Below are 25,145 nucleotides of genomic sequence, written 5' to 3'. Positions count from 1 at the left end.
TATAAAAGAAATAGTAGTAACTTAACTGTTACGAATGTGGAGAATGAAATGTTTTTTGCAATGTTTTTGCTGTACAGTAATTCAGTGGACATTGTGCTTCTCCTTCTGTTTTGCAAGCCTTGGCCACCAGAGAGCAGTATAATACATACACACACAATACATACACACGCATTTGGATGCCCGTGGAACCCGAAAGGTGCTGCTGGGATGTTGGACCGAGTGACAGTGTTTCTAATGCATCTAATGGAAAGCCAAAGAAACACAGTACAATGGCGAGCACGTCGGTTGTGTCCAATACCTCTTCAGCAGAGACGGGGGGACTCGAGTCAATTGACTTGACTTGAGTCGACTCGAGCTGCCAGTCTTATGACTTGCGAGTTGCTTGCCAAATACTGCACTTCAGAAAGACTTGGTTGAAATTTAGCGGCGACTCGACTTGACTTGGTTTTCTTGACCCCTCAGTGACTTAGGACTTGCTTGAGACTTGAAGGCTATGACTTGTGACATACGTGACTGACTCCCATCTCTGCTCTTCAGCCCAATTAAGAGGAGAGGCTGAGAGTGCCACCCTTATGATCAGTCAGAAACTACTGAAAGCGAAGCATACTATGCGGGGGCAAGAGAAAAAAATGGAGGCATTGGACTTGGACATGGAACTGGCCACATCTGTGGCTAGAGTGAATGTGTTAGACATGATGATGATGATCACATGATGATCTGTCTCTGAGAATATGTACATACCTGTGGTTAATTGAAAACTGGAACAGAGTGAATGTTGAAGGGCGTAACCTGGATACACACATACATGCCAAAGTTGTTCATGTTGCACTCTGTTGAGACAATCGCTGAGTCTTCCAACTCGGTAATACAGTCCTCCTGTTGCACAGCAGTTAACTAATTTTTGCACTTGAAGGACAATTAGGCATGTTGAATGTTACTTAAGAATTGGAAAATCGTTTTTATTCTACACAACAGCCAAGACGGTGGCACCTGTAGCTGACGACTCCGTTTAGGAAAGTATTTTTCGCTTGGATTCCAGCTGCAAGTCAAATCCACCAGGTCGGTATCAGAATTTTTATGCTCCTTGAGAAGCCCGAGGAGGAACTTAGTCACTGGGTGTAACCTCAATGGTTAGTCGACCTGTGCAATAGAAGGATGAATGGTACCCTCGGAAAGCTCACCACTAAAAGTGGCGGTGAAACTACAAGTTTAATCTCTGTATGACCTTCCGTTCAAAGGTTATTTAAATTGGAACTATATGGGAACCCTAAAATCCTGGTGGAGGTACTTACCAGATTCGAAGACGGACATGTTATCCTTGGAGAGCATACCTGAGAAAAGTAGGGGTAAAACCAATGCTGTTGGTGCCACTGGAAAGCTCACGCCTAAAAAGTAGGGGTAAAACTTTTTAGTACATCGAGTACATCTGCCTCACATTCCTGAGGACCCAGGTTCCAGCTTCACCTGTGAGTTTGCATGTTGTCCCTGTGCCTGCGTGGGTTTTGTTCGGATGTCCTGGTTTCCTCCCACATACAAAAACATGCGTGGTAGGTCAATCAAAATCTCTAAATTGCCCGTAGGTGTGAATGTGCGTGCAAATGGTTGTTTATACAGTATGTGCCCTGCGATAGGCTGACGACCACTCCAGGGTGTTACCCTGCCTCTCGTCCAGTCAGCTGGGATAAACTCCAGCGTGGAACCCTAGACCCGAAGTTGTACAGAAAATGGATGGATGGATTGATAGTCTCTGTGCCACCTTCTGTTCAAAAGTTATTTAAATTGGAATAGTGGGCCCCTAAATTCCTGTGAATTACTTTTTTGTTCTTTTTTCATTATCCAAGGCTCGGTCCTGTACTGCAGCGCATTGCGCACCGTTCGTCACCTGGAAACATCTCATGTCGAGGCCATCGTAAACCGAGGACCTCCTGACATCTATTGAAATACCTTTGGAAATACATTTTCCCGTGACTTGTTCTGCTCTTGTTTCAGGTCAGAGTAATGACATCGGCACCCGTTCACCGGATCCTACGACCGCTTCTTCTGGGCACCGTCATCCTAGGATGCTTCGTGACTCTCTTTTTGATGTACTTTAAGCCATCCACCGGCTGGCTGTCAGGTCCTGTGGAGTCCACTGCGTCCAGCGAGCGCGTCAAGGGCGTCTTCTACGCCAAGAGCGACCGCAACGTGACCACGGTGCTCGTCTGGTTCTGGCCCTTCAGAAGGAGTGAGGAACCTAACGTATGCGCCTCGCGGTTCAACATTGATGGCTGCTTCATCACGACCAACCGGAAGTGCTACAAAAAGTCGGACGCCGTCATCATCCACCATGCTTACATCCGCTCCGGCTCGTCCAGCCTGCCGTCGCGCCACCGTCCGTCCTTCCAGAAATGGATCTGGGTGAATATAGAGTCGCCGACGCACTCTCCCCAAGTGGCTGGCATCGATAACCTCTTCAACCTGACGCTCAACTACCGCCGTGACGCCGATATCACAGTGCCTTATGGCTCTGTGGTTTCCACCGAGGGTGAGGACGACTTTGTCCCGCCCAGCAAGAACAAGCTGCTCTGCTGGATCGTGAGCAACTGGAGGCAAAACTACACGCGCGTCAAGTACTACAACGAGCTGCAGAAGCACATCGAAGTGCACACATATGGCAGGGCCTTCAGAAAGTACCTCGAGAAGAAGGACTACTTCCCCACCCTGGCCAGCTGCAAGTTCTACCTGGCGTTCGAGAACTCCATCCACAAGGACTACATCACCGAGAAGTTCTACAACCCGCTGGAAGTGGGCACCGTACCCGTGGTGCTGGGCCCGTCGCGGCAGAACTACGAGAACTTCGTCCAGGGGGACGCCTTCATCCACGTGGATGACTTCGCGTCGCCTAAGGAGCTGGCCGACTACCTGATGCTACTGGACAAGAACGAGGCGATGTACCGAAGATACTTTGAGTGGCGGCGGCACTTTAAGGTGAAGACGCCGCAGTTCTGGCCGGAGCACATATGCCTGGCCTGCGACTACCTGCGCAGGCACAGGGAGTACAAAGTGGTCAAGAACCTGTACAAGTGGTACTGGGGCTGAGCCAGTTTGTGTCACTGGTGAAGGCTTTATGACATTTACTCATCAGCCTCACCAAAATACCTCCCTGGGGCCTGCACATTTTGTTTTTGTATTGATTCAGTGACCAATATTATTTCACGTGTGCCAATTTTGATTAGCCTTATTTTTACATTTCTCCTGTCCCCCGCAAACACATTCGAGAGCGTTTCTTATCAGCAATCCGTCGTTGGAATGTAAAATGCATTACAATTAAAATGTATTATCATTATTGTTGTGATTATTATCATCAAACACTGATGCCATACTCTGCCCACAGGGACAAAATAAGAAGAAAAAAAAGTTTAAAATCACCATTTAGCTGTTGTGATGTCACCGGGGGGGTGGGAGTGACGCAGACTCGATTGGGTCAGGGAACTTCACTTTGAAGATTTCCCGAGCCTGTTTTTTAAGACACGAGAAGGAACACGAAGGGTGACGAAGTGTTGAATGACAGCCAGTGTCAGCAAGGTGAGCGGTTTTCTCTTCACTGGAAAGTTGTTTGCCTACATAATTAATAACTGGTTGGGCCACGCTCAGCAGCAATAATTGAATTTAAGCGTTTTCTACAAGTAGTAATGAGCCTTCTAAATCTCTGTGGAAAAAAAGCTCACTCCGAAGTCAAACATCTGCCCGAAACACGAAGCAAAAAAAATAATAAATAAAAAAAATCAGGTTCGCGACGGCTCGTTACTTAACAAACTCGTAGGTTGTGGAACTCATACGTCAAGGTACCATTGTGTTTATTTTTCTGACAGATTTTTACCTTTCCTCCCTACATTCGAGCACAGATATCTGTACTTCCAACTCATTACGTCAGGCATGCCCAAAGTCCGGCCCGCGGGCCAAATCCGGCCCGTGTCCAAATTTCCTCCGGCCCGAAGCATCATGTCATAAAATCAACAATATGTGGCCCGCCAGCACAGTTTACCACAGTAAACAATACAGACATACAAAAAAAAAAGCCATTTTATATTTCACCAGAGGGGGGCAGTAGAGCTGTGGCCGCACTCTCGTTGTGTGACCCCTTTGTGAACTTTTACCCCTGTGGTATGTTTTTAGCCCATTTCTAAAATGGCAACTGAAACTAAAAAGAGGAAAGTTGACAACGAGGGCCGCAGTGTCCAGGAGGAGTGGATTTCTTCCCTGACATGCGAAACAACTGTGTCCGCCTAATTGGCCAAGAGGCTGTGGCTGTTTTCAAAGAATTTAATTACCAGACGAAACATACTAACTACGACAAGCTACCGGCGAACAAACGCGCTGAAAAACTGAAGCCACTGGAAGCTGTTTTGATAGCACAGCAGCACTTTTTCACAAGAGCCCGTGATTCAAATGAAAATTCTACAAAGGCGAGCTACAAGTCTCAGTGAATTGATTTTTTGTGATGATCAAACCACAGTTTTGTCAAATTTCTGTCATCTGATTTGACTATACTATATTATACATTATAATAATAGTATAATCACTATACTAGCTGCATAGTCACTATACTATTCTTTGTCAAAATGCACTGGGATGTGATTTGTTAAAACAAAATCAATAAATACATGTTTCTAAAAAATTTCAGTCAACTTTTATAAAATAGTTAATTTGTATTTAATTTATTATTATTTTAACCTTTAACTATCCTGGTAATGCAATCGAAAACTGATTCTCATTTGCAATATCGACCTTGCTGCAGACAGCAAAGTGATATAGTTACATATTTACATATTAATTTACAATGTTAATGGTTCGAGGAATGTCAGGCCGAATGGTCGGCCCCCATACATTTTCATCTGACCAAATTGGGCCTCTTTGCAAAAAAGTTTGGACACCCCTGCATTACGTTGTTAAAATAGGCTTGTTACTTTCTTCAATCTCCGCAGATGACACCACGACGTTAAAAAGACAGTCCACTGCCTTATTTTAGAGAATTGTTTGATTTTGTCAGCTCCAAGTACGATTCGTAAAAGTGTTGTGTATTGTGCCAGCCTGAAAACGATCAGATTCTGATGTGTAAAAAATTCTCCTTTGATTCTAAAAATGGCATGAAGTAAGATGTATTTTTTTCAAGTTGTTATCATTAGCTAATTTAGCATTTTCTTCGTTATCCAGTTGACAATGTCACGGTGATTTGATAGCATCAAAGCCTGAGGTTTATTTCATTGTGTCAAGTTACCAAAACAGGTATTCTATACAATTGGTGATACTTACTTTTTTTTAAACTTATACTTAAGCAAAGGAGTTGAACAGTAATGTCTACTTTTACCAGTCTTTTTTAAAATGTATTTCTTTTTTTTTTTTTTTTTTTTGCACAAGTATCTGTACTTCTACTTAAGGACAGAGTACTTTTGCCACCTCCGCTTACGTGCTTGCGTGTGTGTGGGTATGTGTGTATAGCAGGAGGTTCAGTGATGTCATTAATCCACTGATGCTATTCGAGGTTTATTAGAAAGGCTCAGTTGACGCTTTTAGAGGGTCCGGCCAATCTGAAGAAGTCAAGGAATTCTCAGCGACACTTCATTCACATGATCTGCACTGAGAGCCTTTCGATCGCAGCAAAAACAAAATAAAACAACAACCAAAAAAGAATGAATTAATGAAATTAAGGAGTAATTGACTGACTGTATGTCTGGCAAGCAATCTCGCCAGTCGCGACCTACATATCTGGTTACCTGTCGACCGATTTAGATATCTGTCTATCCAACCAACCATTTGTGTATTAGCTAACCTACCAACCCGTCTGTCCATTCATTTAGCACACCGGCCAACTTTTGTGTTCTGTATTTCTGTCTATTGACCAAATTACCGACCAGCTAGTTTCCCCGTCTTACTATTACTGACCAGCCTACTTGCCTCACTACCGAACAACAGTCCACCTATATAGTACTCATGACGCTTCATAACCAGCACAAAATAGGGGGGAAGTTGGCCTACCCTGCGCTATGCACTGTAAAAACCAAGTGGAGTACCATTACATATGTGCTAGTTTGTCGACTGAGCAGCCAACCTCTTTATTTGTCTCACTACTACTGACCAACCTACCAACCTATCGACGACTAGCCACCAAACTGCACATCTGCCTCATATGTCAGGATTCCACACCCAATTACGACTCATTTTGGTGGGAAACATTGAGAGAAAATAGGTCAGACCTGGTGGGAGGTGAGATTCTCTTACTGGTCCACCCTGAAAGGTTCTTTCAGGCCCCCCCCAAAGGATCGTTGCTTCTCGGAGCTCGGTCTGTGCCTTGAGGGGAGGTGTGGATGTGTGGCGCGTTTGTGTCATTAATGTCCACAGCGGGCCCTCGTCTAATGGATGCCACTTAGGATGTCATCACCATGCCAACCAGCTGTCGGCGACGTGTCCGACGGTCCCTCTCTCCCACAGGTTGTCGCCTTTAAAGGGGCCGTTGGTGTAAATATTTCAAACAACTTCTGATGCGCCGGAACGGCGGACGACTGTTTAGCACATCTGCCTCACAGTTCTGGGGACCGGGGTTCAAATCCCGGCCCCGCCTGTGTGGAGTTTGCATGTTCCCCCCGTGCCTGGGTGGGTTTTCTCCGGGCACTCCGGTTTCCTCCTACATCCCAAAAACACGCATGTTAGGTTGATTGAAGACTCTAAATTGCCCGTAGGTGTGAATGTGATTGTGAATGGTTGTTTGTTGTGCCCTGCGATTGGCTGGCGACCGGTTCAGGGTATACCCCGCCTCCCGCTCGAAGATAGCTGGGATGGCATCCAGCAGCCCGCGACCCGCGTGAGGATAAGCGATAAAGAAAATGGATGGATGGATGCAACTTCTGATGCCGGATTTGCAAAGCCTGAGCACATTTAGAGAAGAGCACCAACAAGGGCCGGCTCAAATAAAGTCCTATTTAACTAGACAATCAGATAGCAGCAGTTCCACCCTCGCCAATCAAAATGAGGGGGATTATGAATATGCAAGATCGGTATCTTTTGTTTTTTTCTCTCTCTCTCTCCTTTTGGGAGTCATGTATAATCTAGAAGCACCTGTTGTCTGTCAGTGCTGCTAAAAAAAAATCAAAGCTTCATAACATGGAGGGAAAAAAATGGCATGCAATTTGCCGAACTTTTCAGAGGTGCTGACACTTTAAGGTCTTTACATTTTTTGGATTGTCATCCGCTGGACTCGATTACTGTTGCGCTTTAATCCAACTCTTTGTGTAATCTTCTTAGAAAATGGAAAATAGAGTCAAATCACGGTCAGTGTAAATTATTCTCGAGAGACGTCTTGTTTAACGCATACGAAGGGAATTTTAAGTGTCGATAGAAGATCTTGGCAGGGTATAGTCTCTGTCACTGACCTCTCCGTGTGTGTGTGCGTGTGTGTGTGTTGAGGATTAGCCAGTGAGCCAGGCCGGTGGTCTTCCCAGGGCTATTTTTATGAAGATGTTTGCCCCCCCCCCCCCTTTGATCCGTTTGGAAAAACGATAGGAGCACATTTGTCCAAGACTGAAAAGTAATTTGGCGACTGTCAATCACTTGTTGATGCCGCACACACACACACACACACACACACAAAAAAGAGGATTTGCGTTGTTTCGGAGGGGCTTTGTTGATAAGTCGCTATGGCGGACAAGCAACACACTAGAGGTTTAATACAGCAGTACCTACGAGTGACCCGATTTGTGAGATTTTTCGAGATTTTCGTCGCTTGGCCGATTCTGTTGCTTTGACCAATAAATTGAGATTGAGAAGTGAGCGCAACATAGGGTGGCCGCGAACTATACAACGAGCGGTCTGGCAGATAATGAACAATTCTTCAAAAGGAGAGCCAAGTGAGCTTACTTTAAGGAATGTATTGCCACTCCCAGTTGAAGTTTAATGTAACTGTAACTAGTTTTTCTATTTATTTATTTTTTCACTGGAACCGATTAATAGCATTTCCATTCACTTCAATGGGTAAAGTTTCACGTAGCTGACTGGCAAACTCAATAGTGCGGGGTTTTTGTTGTTTCAGTTTTACGTGACTAATGAACTAACGAACAAACGAAGTCGCAAACAAACTAGTTTAGTGGAAATGTCTTATCAAGCTAGCCACTGACCATTTTTTCCCCCCTACTGGTTTCTAATTAGTTGGTGAGTTAGTTATGTAAAACTGAAACAATAAAACCCTGTGTGAAACCAACATAACTACTTTTCACTAACGTAAACTAGTCAGGTGGCAAGTTGGGTCCTTGATTTGAGATATTTAATCTTGGCTAGATTTTAATTTTTGCAATGTATCCGCTATGGCTATAGGCTAGACTCCTAACACTGTCTTTCCCTGCATATAGATTTTTCAGAATAAGAGGAAACATTTTGGATAATTGATGCTTGATAATTGATCCTTTTCTCTTCCGGCAAGGTCCCTAAAGGCATGCTTGGATGAGTTTGGCGTGGAAGAACCCCATCAAACGTCTTTTTAGGAACGGTAATGGCAAGTCTACATGTGGAAAGCCGTTTGAGCATTCATACGATATCACTGATATCCAGCTTGAGGTCCGTGCAGTACGCTCGCCCTCACTAGTATGACAATTCAGCGCACTAGTATCATAACAGTGTCTTACTAATAACTACTGTATGACATTGCTGCAATTTGCAGGACAACTTTGCCACACTAGGAGGATAACTATATGCTACTAGTGAGAAAAATTGTGCACCGGTTGACATCTGTGTGCTACTAGTACGACTAGTAAGTCACAAGAAGATGACTTGTAGAATTTCAAAATGTCGCTAGTAGTAATACATTATCCTTGATATGCATCTTAAGGTCCATGTACAAGTACACACTTTCTCTTCAGTAAGACAATTCAGCGCACTACTAAAATGCAACATTTTTATACTACTGCCTTCCACTTGGCCTTGCAGTGTGACGAGTGCAGTATTTACTCGTAAAGTGTAATCGTGTGACGAGTAAGACACAGTCGTTCTACTAGTGCGCCTGAGGACACGAGTACACGGACCTGATATCCAGATATCAAGGATGTGGACTAAATGCTGAAACGGCTTTCCATACCTGGAGGCCTTCTTTTCTGGTCCAGAGTTGAAGAGGCTTAGTGATGTGCTGGCCCTCGTCTCCCTTAAAAGGTGCCGAATGATGCAGCGGAGCACATCCGCCCTCCCCCAGAGATTACGGCTAATAAGAGAGGCAGTATTTATAGAAGACACCCCCCTACCCCGGTGGATACCCCCTAATCCGTGCCTCACCCCTTTTTCCATCCCGCCTGTAAACCGCAACATCTCGCGGCTGCGAGCTTTTCTCCTTTCTTCGCTTTCTGCTGCTTTAAAGCAACCGTCGGTAACGACCATGTCTACCAACGAGCGCTTCGACTGCCATTACTGCAAAGAATCCCTGCTGGGGAAGAAGTACATCATGAAAGAGGACACACAGTACTGCACTAAGTGCTACGAGAGCCTGTTTGCCAACTGCTGCCAGAGCTGCTCCCTGCCCATTGGCGCCAACTGCAAGGTAAGCTCTGAGCATGCGGATCCTTTCACACCAACAATCTGCTGTGACACCTTCACATACAAAAGTTAGCGCTAAGACGTGGATGATGTCTACGGTGCCCTCCCTGAGAATGCCATGTGCAACTTTGGCACTTAGCGAACAGTTCTTCAGAAAAGACAGCAAGTGAGCTCGCCTCAAGGTTGTTGTTTTTTTATTATTATTGCCACTCCCAGTTAAAATTTACTTTGAAACTAAACATAAAGCAAATAGAATTACATGCTGCGTAGCTAACCAAACCACATAACTGTCTTACGAAAGTCCGCTACATTAAAGGTTACACATAATGCTAAATGCCATAGACAGGCTAACAAAACTAGTCTTTCTGTTTCATCATCAAAGCTACAAAGAAAAGCAACTTTATTTGTATGACGCATAACTCAATGTGCTTTACATAATTGAAAGCATTTTAAAGTAAAGAGAAAAATAAAAGACAGTTTAAAAAGAATCTAAACAAAAGGGGAGGAAATGTTCAATGTATTGTAAAGATTTATTGTATGTATGTAGTATTATAATGCCCCCATCTGGCCAAGGTGCGCACTCCAGAAGGAGCAGCACAATGTCCATTAAATCAAAGCAAAACAAGTTTTGCAAAAAACTGTTTAATTGTTTACATTTTCTATTTAATGTCATTACTGTTTTTATACAATACGATTTCTTTTTTTCTTATTAATAAATATGTTACAAAAATCAATTGGAGCTCTTAAGAGGTTAGAACAGATTAATGACATTTCCATTAATTTCACTGATTTGATTTGAGATACGAGGGATTTGGGTTACAAGCCTGGTCACAGAACAAATTAAAATCGCAAGCCAAACTCCCACTGTCCATGGCTGACATATTACAAATGCTTTATAAATTTCCCCAATTGTGGAACTAATAAAGGTCATCTTATCTTGTCTAAATGTGTTATAACTCAGTGATAATGGATAAGTCATTAGGTATGAACAGCAAGAGTGACTGATTACTTGCCAAATAATGAGCCCATAGAGATTACGCTGCTATAGTCTTCTTAAATGGCATCGATGAACATAACCCACCACTTGGTAAATAGTAATCCCATCGCAACCTAATTCAACAGTAGAAGTCATTAACGTTTGCCTTTGACTTGATGGTGCTTCCATTTGAAAGCGACCTCTGGATATTCACCCAGCCTAACAATAAAAAGCCCATTTTCCATAATATGTCCTATATGTTTACTATATACGGCTACTACTTGCCAAATAGTGAGCCCACTGAGACAAGATGTTGCAATCATCCATGGCTAGTAGCTTGGACTTGTTATTAATAGTTAATAAATCAGCCAAATAAATAAAAATAATAACTTCGTTCGCCATTAAAAGTCATTAGGAACAGTGAGAGTCTACTAACGCTTAGCAAATAGTGATTTTAGTGTGACTTAATCTTTAATTTTTGATCAAAACAAAACCTGCCAGATAGTGAGACTTAAATTATTAAATAGGAACAGCAACTATAACTTACTTACGACTTCCAAAATAGTGACACGCCGTCATTAAATGAAGACAATAAGCTGACCTGCTACTTGCCAAATAATGAGAATACCGAGCGAAAGTTATTAAATGGGATCAACGAACATATCCCAGCCCTTGCCAAATAGTGATCCCACGCCAACTTCCAGCAATTCACATTTTAAAGTCATTAGGAACAGTGACACTAAACTATCACTTGCCAAATAAATGAATAATAATAATAATAATAATAATAATGATAATGATAACGATAGTAATAAGCCAATAAGAGTTGTTCCCACTCTTATTTTACTGACTCAATTCACCACTAGAAGTAATCAGGAACAAGCTACTACTTGCCAAATAGTGAGAGACTGATTTACTAGCTGCAACTTAATTCATTAGAAATCTTCAGGAACAGTGCTGCCACTTGCCAAATAGTGAGCCTCTGTGACTTCATTCGCCATTAAGTCATTCGGAAGAGTGAGAGTGAACTAGCACCTTTCCAAACAGTGACGGACTGAGCTATTACTTGCCAAATAGTGAGAGACTGACCTACTACCTACCAGATGGTTAAAACACTCAGATTTTATACACTATTAGAAGTCTTTTGATTGAAGTAAAACTTTCCATACAGTAACTCATGAGATAGGAACAGTGAGAATGAACTACTAATTGCTAAATTGTGACACTGGGTCGATGCACTGCAACAGTGAGCCGAAAATATTGCTTGCCAAATAGCGATCCCCTTTCGACTTAATAAACCGTTGCAGTCAACCACGGGCAGTAGCTTGAACTTGTTCATCGTACAAATTCCACGAAAAAAATAAATCAAATATGATATGCCCCTACTCACCTGTCCATTGGTGTGACTAGGACCTGTCCTACAAGGACCGTCACTGGCACGAGGAGTGCTTCAAGTGCGCCAAGTGCAGCCGCTCCCTGGTGGAGAAGGCCTTCGCCGCCAAGGACGACCTGATGCTGTGCACCGAGTGCTTCGCTCACGACTACTCGTCCAAGTGCGCCACCTGCAAGAAGACGGTCATGCCAGGTACGCGCAACCGAGGCTGCCCCACACATCCCGGGTTCTGATTACAGACTCGTGCTACTTTACTAACAGCGGGCACAGCGTTGTCGCATGCACATAAAATACGTCTACCGCTCGTATATCATGGGAAAGTAATACCAGAGAGCTATGCGCCAAATCCCTTCCCCTCTACCCTTCCAAGACAAACACTAGCGTTAGCTCGTTCCAGGCGCAACTATTTTGAGCTGTTCTCGTCGCCCTGTGTCAGGTTCCCGCAAAATGGAGTACAAGGGAAAGAGTTGGCATGAGACGTGCTTTCTGTGCCACCGCTGCCAGCAGCCCATCGGAACCAAGTCCTTCATCCCCAAAGACGACGGCTTCTTCTGCGTGGGCTGCTTCGAGAAGCAATTTGCCTACCAGTGCTGCGCGTGTAAGAAGGTGAGCTCACAGCTCTGTGTGATGCTGTTTGGTGTCACGACGGGGTATGATATGCTGCTATCACACTTCTGTCAACAACCTATGGTCCATTATTATTATGTACAATCCCACTATCTATTTCGAATACGAAGACACACTCAGGAGTACTACTATACACATGAATAGTAAAGGCAGTGCATGGGATGCTGCTACCAAAAGTTATCAACAATGTTATGTGCTATCCCACTATTTCAACTAAGAAGATGAATGGCTATTATATGCTGTTATCATCCTTTTCTCAACAACCGCATGTACCATCCCACTAACTCTTCCAAATTCGAATAACGATCCATTTGGAGTATTACACATGAATGGTCATGACAGTGCATGGTATCCTGCTACTCCACTTTTGTCAATGTGTACAAGCCCACAATTTTTCACAAAGAAGTTTACATAGGAATAGTCACAATCAGTGTATGATATGCTGCCATGGCCCTTTCTGACAACATTTTGTATGATGCCACTATCTATTTTGAAAAGTGAAGACAAATGGCTGTTTGGAGAACAACGACGGTGCATGGTATGCTGCTTTCGCACTTTCCTCAACAGCATTGTGTGCGATGCTATCTATTATAAATAAGAAGAATGAAGAAGAATGGATGCTTGGGCTTCATACCATACTGAAATAGTCACGAGAGTGCATGGTATTCACCAGGCCATCACCACGGGCGGTGTGACGTACCAGGACAAGCCGTGGCACCGCGAGTGCTTCCTGTGCATCGGCTGCAGGAAGCAGCTGTCGGGCCAGCGCTTCACCTCCAGGGAAAACTACCCGTACTGCCTGGAGTGCTTCAGCGAGCTCTACGCCAAGAAGTGCGTGGGCTGCACCAAGCCCATCACCAGTAAGCGGCCATTTATTTACCTCTCATTCCACCTCCCTCTCGTGATGCCAGCGCACAAACGTGTCATTCCAAAACTAGAGGACAATTCAGGCCCAGGAAGTTTGGAAAAACGGATTATTTATTTGACTTTTTTTTTGTTTTTGTTATGTTTTCAAAAAAACCAGGAAGTAAACCAAGATATATTATTTTGATTCGGCCAGCTCAACCATCATCGGTACATTTCTTCTGAGATATTTGATTTGTCCTTTTGGTGTGTTTGGTCCAACCCCGTTACACATACCCAGACACCTGAAAAACATATATTAAAAAAATATTGCTGAACAAATCCTTCAAATTTAAATACAGAAAATTTTATTTGAATGCTAATTTACTGTAAATTTATTCTTACTCTAATTACAGTAACTGGGTTGTAAATCAATGCCCATATTGAGTTTTTGTAGCTGCATTGTAGCTGCTATGCTAATTGGTCAAGAACGACCTTAGGTATACATTTAAAAACGAAACACTTTTGATATTAATTTATTTATTCATTTATTTATGTATGAGTAAAAGGGTTCTGTTGTTTTGAGTGACACACATCATTATGGCTCAAAATAGAACTAGAAATAGAGGGCTTACCTTGGGTCTACCGATACAGCGCAGTTAGCTAGATGGCGTCATTTCTGCTGAGTCATGCAGTTCGCTTTTTTTCTCTCTCTCTCTTCCTCTAGATGGTTAGGTTTTAGTAACAGAGTTGCAAATCAACGCTAATGTTAAAGTTTTTTTTTGTTGAAGAGTATATGCTAGCTGTGCTGGCTGCTATGCTGTCTGGTTAAGAATAAACTTAGCTGTTTATTAAAAAAGGAAACACTGATATTAATGTATTCCGAGTATGTTAGTGTAGTATATGAAAATGTTGTCCAATTCTGGAATGACCCAAACGTTGTTTTTTTTGCGCAGGCCTGGCCGGGGCCAAGTACATCTCGTTCGAGGAGCGTCAGTGGCACAGCGAGTGCTTCACGTGCGGGCAGTGTTCCGTGTCCCTGGTGGGCCGAGGTTTCCTCACCCAGCGCGACAACATCCTGTGCACCGACTGCGGACGCGAGAAGTGACAAGCTACGCTCAAAGGAGCATCGAGCTAATGTTTACGAATGAGAGGCAGCGCAAAGATCAACAAAGTGTCTTTAAACGGAATGTTTGTACAACCCTTTGAGGCTTTTTGTTAAGTTTTACACTAGATTTTAGTTGCACAGGCAAGTCTTTTTTTTCATTGTCAAAGTGTTCACTATGCAATACCCTACCTACCATACCTACTTACTTACCTACCCTACCTACTATATCATACCCTACTTACATAGATACCCATTCCTACCTATCTACTTGTCTTATCTACCAAGTCTATCCTACCCTACTGTACTGACTATATTATTGTCTACCTACCTAGTTAGTGACCCTACCTACTATATTGTAGCCGGCCAACCAACTCTCCCCTACCTACTATATTATACCCTACCCATTCATACATTGGCAACCAACACTACCTACCTACTTTATATTTCCCTACCGACCTACTTGTCCGACTTAACCACACTGCCTACTACAGTATCTTACCTACCGACATACCAAATCTCCCCAACCAACTAGAGTATATTTTACCCTACCTGCCTGCTTGCCCTGTTTACATACTCTGCATTACCTAGCTGTAATATCAACCTACCTGCTTGCCCTATCTGCTGACTCTAATTTACCCTACCTACAATTATACCAGAACTTCCTATCTTTCCTATCTACCTACCTTTCCTACCTACCTGCTTTACTCTGTTTACCATCATACTTACTCACTTGCCCTCTATACGTACTCTATCCTCCCATACCAACTGTATCAACCCTGACCTATCTACTTGCCCTATCTACCTTCTCTACCTTACCTACTGTATTATACATTTCACACTACCTACTTGCGTATGCTATCTTGTTACTCTCCCCTACCTACCATATTACACCCCATGTACCTAACATCTTGTTTTTCCTATTATAACCTACCGACCTACTTTCATTATGTACCTATTCTCCCCTATCTACTACATTTATTTTGTTGCATTTGCCTGCTTTGAAGCTAATTGTAGAAAAAAAAAACTAGAATGGCACTTAGTGGCATGCATATCAACATCAAATTGTACACTTTCACAAAGGCCTTAATAAACGCAGTTTTGTATAAACGCAGACACTGAAAGAGGGAGGGAGAAATTAATAAAGGAAAGTACCATTCGATGTCTCGTATCCCAGTCTGTGTTTAGAAAATATGGGCTCACTATTTGGCAAGTTACAGGTCACTTTCATCGTATGTCATGATTCTTTGATTTCAGTGGATTCACTATTTGGCAAATAGTAGCTCACTGTTGTGCCTACATTTTGTCTTATGGTAGTGTATTACGTCTCAGTGGGCTCAGTATTTGACAAGTAGTCAGTCACTCGCACTAGTCCGATTCAGTGACGTAGTCTCACTATTTGGTAAGTAGTAATTCACTCTTTTCCAACAGGCTCTCTATTTGGCAAGTAGTCGGTCACTCTCTCTTCGTATCTAATGCCAGCAGTGTATTTACTGTAAGGCGTCAGTGGGTTCACTATCTGGCAAATAGTATGAAACTCAGAGCGAGATTTTGGCGTCAGAAGGTCCGTCCAAACTTACGGCTACCACGGCTACGTTTTGGTGCAGGTGATCAAACGCGATTTTGGTGAATTTGATCGGAGCACATACAGGTAGACGGACATGCGTGGTGGATGACGGACTTATTTCAACAGCAGCATCCAACCCTCTTAAATACTGTGCAAATCAACCATGGCGGTGGACGGTGGGTGTCTGAGCGTGGCCACCAGTGACAGGTACTTCTTGTGCGATTTGACCACGGGGCGCATCCAGGAATTGTTTTCCTAACGAAACCATCCAGCAGCACGTCATTGTCGCCTCGAAGGGAGGTAGTGAGTTCCTCCTGAAAGAGCCTGGATCTTTCGGTAAGATGTTTACAGCCACACATTTTGTTATAGGCTGCCTTTGGTGAGTACTAAATATATTACGCAGACTACTACAGTGCATCTGGAAAGTATTCACATCGCTTGACTTTTTCCACGTTTTGTTACGTTACACCCTTGTTCCAAAATTGAACACATTCTTTTTTCACCTCTCAAAATTCTGCGCACAACAACCCAAATTTATTTTAAAAATTACAAAACTAAGAAATCATCCATCCATCCATCCATTTCCTGAGCCGCTTATCCTCACAAGGGTCGCCGGGGGGTGCTGGAGCCTATCCCAGCTATCATCGGGCACGAGGCGGGGTACACCCTGAACTGGTTGCCAGCCAATCGCAGGGCACACATAAACAAACAACCATTCGCACTCACATTCACACCTAGGGGCAATTTAGAGACTTCAATTAACCTACCATGTTTTTGGGATGTGGGAGGAAACCGGAGTGCCTGGAGAAAACCCACACAGGCGCGGGGAGAACATGCAAACCACTCAGGTGAGGCTGGGATTTGAACCCCAGTCCTCAGAACTGTGAAGCGGATGTGCTAACCAGTCAACCACCGTGCCGCCGGCTCTAAGAAATCATACGTATAGTAAACACCTGTTAATCGCAGGTCAACGGGAACGCCCTGGCACGAATAGTGAAAATCAGCGAGTAATTGACGCTCTCACTTTAAAAGGTTTATAATTGTTACAAGATGCCAGCAAAACATTACTTTTGCCGAAATGAAGTTCCTCAAGTCACATAAACATAGTTCATTGGTGTCAAGATGCCATATGATGGCGTCAAAGCAATACTTTTATTAAGGGGAGGTTTTCAGCAAATAACCGAGTATAGGTTGCATAAAAAAACAAATCTGAATTTGTGAATCCCGAACCGCAAATATGTTGGGGTTTACTATACATAAGTACAGTGATACCTTGAGATACGAGTTTATTTCATTCCCCGTGGCCACGCTCATAACTCAAAACACGCGTATCTCAAATCATCTTTCCTCATTGAAATGACCTGAAATGCCATGAATCCGTTCCAGCCTCCCAAAAACGCAACAAAACGACGCTATCCGAGCGACTGCACAGCTGCCAACTGTGTGACTCACACGAGGCGAAATGCAGTTCATAGAAGAGCACTATCGGGAAAAGGCATTCGTTGTGCAGTGTGGTCAGCGTGGGAACAAAGGCACCCACTCAGAGGCTCCTTTATCAAGGGATGTAAGAAGAGAAAAGGACATGTCTTATTCATGAGTCACAGCTTGACCAACGTTTAATCCGCTTTGGCTTTTATGCGCTCCCATGCTAAATAGCACTGTGCATTGTTTCTGTTATTTAAATGGCAATTTTGTGCACAGTGATTAGCTGCATCGCTGACCTTTAAACTGTTGGACTTAATGACGTGAATGACCTTTATTGACTACATGAGCAAAGGTATTGGGACATCAGACCATTCATATACAGTTGGGGTGCTCAAATACAAATCCTAAAGAGTCAAAAAGAAATGTTTCAATCAATGTTTGAAACCTCGCCAAATGAACCAGTGCGTGTTATGAAAATGAGAGAAAATAGGATAAATGTAGCTTATAAAGGCAAATTGGCAATTTGCCTTTATAAAATGGGCAGATTAGACTGACATGGCAACACATAGAGACTGAATTGTGGCTGGACCAAAAAAATAATAATCAATAGATAAAATAGATCCAGATACATGTACTGGTACTATAAGAGAGATCAACTACGAAATGAAGAGAATAAACTCTTGGGATTTTTATTTAACAATGTTGTGGAACAAATTTAGGTTATAAATATAGGTCAGTGCTTCTGATAGTGTTTAGACGTAAATTACCTGTGTGTTGTTGTTTTTTTCTGGCATTAGTGGCAGGGTTTAGTCCAATCCCCTGCCAATAGTCGGATTTACCGTACCAGATAACACAATTTTAGACTCACCTCTTGGTATGATGCAGAGGCGTCGTCTCGTATTTGCTTCTCATTAGCAGTTGTGCCTATTAAAATGGCCTTCGAGCGCATCATTAAACCTAGCGGAGCAGCTTGAGTGTCAGGTGTGCACGCCTCGCTGACACCTTCCAGTTGGCGAGTGAGCACAGCAGATGGCGAGATGCATCAAGTCGCGAGCGATCGTCAAGCTAACACGGCTGCGTGTTTGTTAGTGATTTTCTGAAATCACTATTAATATGAACTCACTGGGCTCCGTGTTGGCCATTTGTGTCCACCTCACTTTCTTTTTTGGGATGATTTTAGCTGTGTTCATGAAAATGTAGTGAAACTTGGCAAGAGTGGGGATTTTTATCTGATTTTGTCATTTCCAACTTAAGCTCTTGAAATAGCTCAATAATATGCTGTTTCATCAAATGGTGCCATTTGTCTTCAGTAGCCTAATTGAAACCCATAAAACTACATTTTTTAAATTCTTTGTTATTTGCTCAATTGAATTCTACCTCGTTTCACTAACTACGCTGGACAACAACAGTTTGTGCATCATGATTTTATGCTGCAATCAAATTCATTAGCCTTTGCCCCCGGGAGGCAATATAATACTATATACTATAGTCTGCATGACTACACAAACGAAGAATAGACTTCTACATTACTTATTTTTCGTAGAAGATAAAGAATATATGCCTGTTAGTATTGATATATTATCTTACTACATGTGTTGCGCCACCGTTTGTGTTCAAATATCCGTTGAATCTAAAACTGCAACGATCGACGGTAACGTTAGCATCTCAATGGTGTTTTGCATTATTATTTCTTAGCATTAAGCTAGGAACATAGTTTGGTTGCTTTAAATACACTGTTGCATAATTTTTGTTGTTTTATGTTTAATAGGACAGTAAACCGAAACCTGTTTGATGAATATTTTTCAAACTGCTGCTTACTGTGAAGTGAGCTGAATTGAGTTCCCTGCCACCATACAGCATACTCATCTCAGGTTTGCACTCGCGTGTCAAAGCAAAATAAAATCTGCTGAATGACAGCTTGTATCTCGAAAAACTCCCAAGCTGCATCACTCGTGTTTCAAGGTACCTGCTTTTTTTTGTTTTTGTTTTTGTTGTCTTTCGTCAAAAGACAAATCACTGAACACACCCTACACCGTAGGATAATGTTTCATTCCTGGGAGACTCCCTGACTGCAGTCAGACGCACAGCGCAGGGTCTGGCGTGCGAAAAGGCGGTGAATGGCGCCCTCTTGAGGGTTTACGTCGAACTAGAGGACTCCCGTGGCCTGGAGAGGCTTGTGGTCTCCCAATGCGTCCAGCCTGGATGACTGTGTACCACTGCTGGAGCAGCACAAGCATGTAACAAGCAGTGGCTCAGTATTATAACTAAGGAAATTATCACTAGAGCACGCATCCACTGGACCGATATTTAGTAGTGAACTGATCATGTTGTAAGCAGCCCATGTCATTGTTTCATTTCCTCTTCTATGGTTATTGTCACACTACCCCCACCCCCACCACACAATTCAAAATTGTTAATTAAAAAATATCTATACACTTTACATTTTATGACTTGATTTATTTTATTTTATTTTTTCATTTTTAATGTGCAAAAATGTTGGTTCTTTCTACCAGAGCCATGCACTGCAAAAGTGCGCAATCATCTTACCTGGTAATGCTTCCTCGTCATGTCTCGCAAGAAGCTAGAAAGTCAAAACAACTTCTGTTAATAAAACATATTTTCATATAATAATAATAATAATAATAATAATAATAAACATATAAAATGTATAAAAAATATAAAATGCAACCAAAATAAAATACAATTGATAGAATAAATAAAATTAATATATTAAATAAAAAATTGCATTATTATGTCAAGAAGTGCCATGACTGCTAATAAATACATTCTCAATAAAGTATTAGTTTTAGGCTTTGCGTCCACCCTTTTTTAAAAATAATAATGCTCACTTTTTATATATTTATTGAATATTTATATATCTTGTTGATTTTTTATGTCTTTGCTTTTTTTAACTGCATGTTTGAAATAAAGCTCAGTCAATCAACATAGCGGCCTTTAAGGGACACAAGGACGCATAAGTGATTTAATGGGTAATTAAAATCCCTGTTTTCCTGTTATCATTATTATTATATATTGCAGTATCCTGTTATTATGTCGATGTGTGTTGCATTTTTGTACATTGGGTGAAAACTATTTTAGTAGGGATGTGTTTACTGTCTATGCGCTGCAATGAGAAACGGCGTCCCTTCTAACCGTCTCTATCCCCTGTCTCCTAGACATTGATGCAGATTGCACAGGGGGTCCTCAGACCCCTCACTCTGACGTCTGAACATGACCCTGAACGGGATGGAGGACATGGACGCCGTGTGGACGTTTGCGGAGTGGACAATGCAGAGAGATTGCAGTATTTCGTGCTTAACTGCAGAGGGCAGAGTTGTGTGAAAATGATGCAAAAAAAATAAAATAATTGTCGGCTACTTGTATATGAAATGACCCGGTGTTTCCCAACCATTATTGAACCAAGGCACATATTTTACAACAGAAAAATCTCATGGCATACCAACAACAAAATTGTCACAAAAAGTCAAGATACTGAAATGATGATCCTTGTAAAACAGGTCGAAACACTCACTTCGTTCTGGCTCAGGTAAATGGCTACACTTACAGTATCTCATAAAGTGAGTAAACCCCTCCCGTTTTTGCAAATATTTGATTATAGCTTGTCATGGCACAACACTAAAGAAATGACACCAGTGACTAAAGGTGTCAGTTTAAAACTTTTATAACAGTGTAAATTTACTTTACCCTCAAAAGAACTCAACATACAGCCATGTCTAAACCAAGGGCAACAAAAGTGAGTACACCCCTGAGTGAAACTGTCCAAATCGGGCCCACTTACCCAGTCTCATGTGATTCATTAGTGTTACAAGGTCTTAGGTGTGAATGGGGAGCAGGTGTGTTAAATTTGATGTTGTGGCCCTCACACACTCTCATACTGGTCCTGTAAGTTCAATTATGGCACCTCATGGCAAAGAACTCTTTATGGGGTTGAAAAAATTTACAGTAGCTCTACATAAAGATGGTCTGGGCTATGTGTTAAATTTGATGTTATGGCCCTCACACACTCTCATACTGGTCCTGTAAGTTCAATTATGGCACCTCATGGCAAAGAACTCTTTATGGGGTTGAAAAAATTTACAGTAGCTCTACATAAAGATGGTCTGGGCTATAAGATTGACAACACCCTGAAACTGAGCTGCAGCACGGGGTGCGAGACCATACAATCAATGATAGAGTAAAGTACAAAAACGTGATGTCCAACACTCCAGAAAAGGCATTGTGGTTTTCCTGGGCAATGAAAAACATTGACAAATATATCCCAGTGTCCTCTAAGTTAATGACATGTCTTTTAATTGAATTTTGGGGGAAAAAAAAAAAAAAAACGCTTCTGACTTCATCTCCTCTGCAAAAGACGTACAATCTTATAAAATTAGCCAACAGCCTGTTTACATTATTCCCTCTTCAAACCTGTAATTGTCGTGTCCCTTTTCGGCCGAAAACGCACATTAATGCACGCCGTGGATGAACTCCACATGGACCCCCCCGCTCTTAATATACACAGCATCAGAGTGATGCATGTGTGACAGGAATGGTTACATGATTTTGAAAATTGCCTTTGGTTCTTCAGGTTGACCAACGGCGGTTGTCTAATTGTCAACTGCACGGTCTCCGGCATCCTTTAGGTTGCTTTATTGCTGGGAAATGGAAATGTTCCACCCTTCCCCAAAAAAAAAAAAAAAAAAAAAAAAAAAAAAAATGCAATGATAGCTTTTTGTTGTATTTTGTGCAATGCTAGCTTTTTTTTTTTTTTTGGTTGTATTTTGAAACCAGTTATTTATCCGATGTATTGCCAAAGCTCGGTGAATCACTTCTTCCCAGAGTTTAGAACAGAGGAAGACAGTACTATTAGTAATATAAGAAAAAAAAAGGTGGTACTGCGAACATACATATATAACCATTTTTGAGGTTTTACAATCTGTGGATGGATATTTTATAGAAATTTTATAGAATTAATGTTCGTTAAAAACTTTAAGCAGTAAAAGAAGCGAAAAACACATTTTCAAAGATCTTAAAAATTACAGACTATGCTTTTGGCCACAACCCAGCTGAAAGGGTAGTAAAATCGAACAAGGTCCATAACTTTGCAAAGATTTCATAAACAATTTTTTTTCACGTCAAAATCGGTTGTCGGGTGTAGAATTTTGAGAGGAAAACATTTTTTTTATTCCATTTTGGATCAAGGCTGTGACATGAGAAAATTTGGAGTAAAGCCCTGCTTTGTTTTTAGATTTGTCTCTATTTTCTCACATGCCCACGTGCACCCATGGGTGCATGGTGTTGTCCAGATGGTCACTTTAGTGCGGAGTGGATGCACACACCACAGTTGGGGCACCCTTTGGTGTTCATTTATAAATATCCCATCGTGTGCTTTTCTAAATTTAAAGAAATAGCCCTGGACTGTGGCAGACAACTGTTTACATGTTGTATTTGTATATTTTAAAAAGCATGTCAATGATGTAAATAGAGTTGATGGTCCTGGATGAATGTTTTATCATCTTTGATGCTTATGGACAGTATACTTGTGTAGCCATGTTGGTACAGGATTTTGTTTACACAGAATCCAGTAGGCTGATTTCTTTCCTTTTTTCTGAACTGTTTGCCAAAATTGAAAAAACAATATATATATATATATATATATATATATATATATATATATATATATATATATAGTAGTTTACATACAGTTTACAAGCTTGTCACATGTACTGTATGTAAACTACTTCGTTAGCTTCTTGGAGTAGCCTAGTTAGCTAACCCCTAACTGGCTAGCTGTCATATCCTTGTCACGTAGATGGCTATGTTAGCTTTAATGCTAGTTGACAGGTAGCTAGACATATCAGCCATGTGCTTGTTATTTGTCCATAGACTACAATGTTAGCTTCTCGCACTAGCGACTAGCTAGTAGCGACTGACTGGCTATGTGACAAATGTTTGTCACTTGTATGTAAAATGTTTCATTAACTTCACATGCTAACTAGCTAGGCACATACTGTCTAGCAGCTAGCCAGTAGTTGTAGGGAACCCATGTCTCTTTCATCCTCCTGTGGCTCTCTATGATTTTGGAAAACGAATGAGTATTTTATTTCAGTTTGTTTTTGTTTTTTACTTTTCCAAATGTAATTATAAATGTAAAGATTACGGTCGGCACATTGTTCACGGCACACAGATGACAATTTACAATCGTGTGTGAAGATGAAGATGACATTTTACTGCCCTGATGTGCCGACGCTGTGTGTTGAGGTTCACGAGCAAAAATCACATTAACCACGTAAAATACTTTCATTGGCTATTATTTTACAAATATATATTTTATATTGTTAAATCTAATACTCTTTTTTTCATTTAAGTTCACAGCCGATGACAGAACACAAAAGCAGATGGCATTTTGTGTTGGCTGCATGTTTGGCTTTATTTTAAAACAAAGGAGGACTGAAAGTAAGCTTCAACTCGGCATCTTTTTTAAGAGTTCAAAATGTTTTTGTTTCATGCAGAAATGCAATTTTGTGTTATCTGTTCTCAGTGCATTGATTTCATAACTGCAACACATTATAGTGTCTTATACATAAAGATAGAAAAAAAAGATCTGTGCAGTCTTCACTTTAGATGTCAAAAAGGGTTTATGTGTCTCTCGGTGGGTTTTTGTTCTGTGGGAGACAGTCCAAGTGGCTCTTTGAGTATTTAAGGTTGCTGCCCCCTGAGCTAATGTATCTTTTTCACTTGTGCATCGACTTTGTGTTAACATGAAATAACCTTTTTCTTTTAGGCATTCATGTGCTATGCACACACAGGTAGCGCCATGAAAGAAGCTTCCTGGGAAGGTTAGTGAAAAAAATGACCACACAATACTTCTCTGCTCACCACAACTCTATAACTCAAGCCATAAATTACCCCGCCATGTCCCTCATGACGCATTTTTCAGTTGCTCAGCGGTCCCTGGGAGACAAGGAGGATGTCAATTAGCAATAATGGTAAGGTAGCACTAACCCTTCAGATGGGCCGCAACGACAAATTCTATAGATACAGCACAGACAGTATGGCGGGAAATAGCCAGGGAGAGGATGATCAAACGTCTTTTTTTAACTCTCGTTTTTGATGGGAGCTTTCACTGTACCTCCCGGTGCGGTGGGGTTTTGGGAGATTTGTGTTGGGCGGCCCAGCAGTAGGCGCCAATGGGCTGAAACCACGAGACACCCACCCTGCTGCCCCTGAGCACACATGCACGCATGTACTCGTGGTCACCAGACATGGAGTAGCCATCTTCAAACATTTATTCACTGTACAATACGTTATATTTCAACATTCTGAGGGCTCACATGAGTGTAAAATTAGATGAACGACTTGCGTGAGATGCTAAAATAGAAGTCCATGTTCAAGTGGCAAGCATATGGCAGCAAGCCAATTGGCGGCAAGGGCAAGAAGCTAACGTAGAGGTCTGCTTACAAGTGACAAACACATGGTAGCTAGCTAACATAGAAATCTACATCAACTATGCTAACATAGTGGTCTACATATGCGTGACACACAAGTGGAGGCTAGCTAGTTGGCCAGTACTTAGTTAGTGGCTGATACAAGAAGCTATCGTACCAGTCTACTTACAAGTGGCGTGCAGATGGCAGCTAGCCAGTTGTCGGCTAACTAC

At 41.9% G+C, this 25,145-nt stretch overlaps 2 protein-coding genes across 2 annotated transcripts; both read left to right on the top strand.

Annotated features, from left to right (window-relative positions):
* The first annotated feature begins 829 nt into the window (after nucleotides 1–829).
* On the top strand, nucleotides 830–3,276 carry LOC133412734 (4-galactosyl-N-acetylglucosaminide 3-alpha-L-fucosyltransferase 9-like). The gene is made up of 2 exons (XM_061696326.1): nucleotides 830–1,059; nucleotides 1,990–3,276. The coding sequence occupies exon 2, from the start codon at nucleotides 1,999–2,001 to the stop codon at nucleotides 3,076–3,078; it is 1,080 nt and encodes a 359-aa protein (XP_061552310.1). The 5' UTR covers nucleotides 830–1,059; nucleotides 1,990–1,998; the 3' UTR covers nucleotides 3,079–3,276.
* Nucleotides 3,277–9,274: 5,998 nt separating this feature from the next.
* On the top strand, nucleotides 9,275–15,636 carry fhl5 (four and a half LIM domains 5). The gene is made up of 5 exons (XM_061695938.1): nucleotides 9,275–9,553; nucleotides 11,936–12,110; nucleotides 12,355–12,524; nucleotides 13,219–13,405; nucleotides 14,345–15,636. The coding sequence occupies exons 1-5, from the start codon at nucleotides 9,392–9,394 to the stop codon at nucleotides 14,494–14,496; spliced, it is 846 nt and encodes a 281-aa protein (XP_061551922.1). The 5' UTR covers nucleotides 9,275–9,391; the 3' UTR covers nucleotides 14,497–15,636.
* Nucleotides 15,637–25,145: the final 9,509 nt, after the last annotated feature.

Source organism: Phycodurus eques, chromosome 14 (assembly GCF_024500275.1).
Source record: "Phycodurus eques isolate BA_2022a chromosome 14, UOR_Pequ_1.1, whole genome shotgun sequence".
NCBI lineage: Eukaryota > Metazoa > Chordata > Actinopteri > Syngnathiformes > Syngnathidae > Phycodurus > Phycodurus eques.
The sequence above is the reverse complement of the archived record's forward strand: the minus strand, read 5'-3'. Positions and strand labels throughout refer to the sequence as shown.

Bases quoted from the DNA above. Each gene is read 5' to 3' on its own strand.
- LOC133412734 (XM_061696326.1), top strand. From the start codon at position 1,999: ATGACATCGGCACCCGTTCACCGGATCCTACGACCGCTTCTTCTGGGC.
- fhl5 (XM_061695938.1), top strand. From the start codon at position 9,392: ATGTCTACCAACGAGCGCTTCGACTGCCATTACTGCAAAGAATCCCTG. The intron at 12,111-12,354 runs GTACGCGCAACC...GCCCTGTGTCAG, and splicing joins CAAGAAGACGGTCATGCCAG to GTTCCCGCAAAATGGAGTAC. The intron at 12,525-13,218 runs GTGAGCTCACAG...GGTATTCACCAG, and splicing joins AGTGCTGCGCGTGTAAGAAG to GCCATCACCACGGGCGGTGT.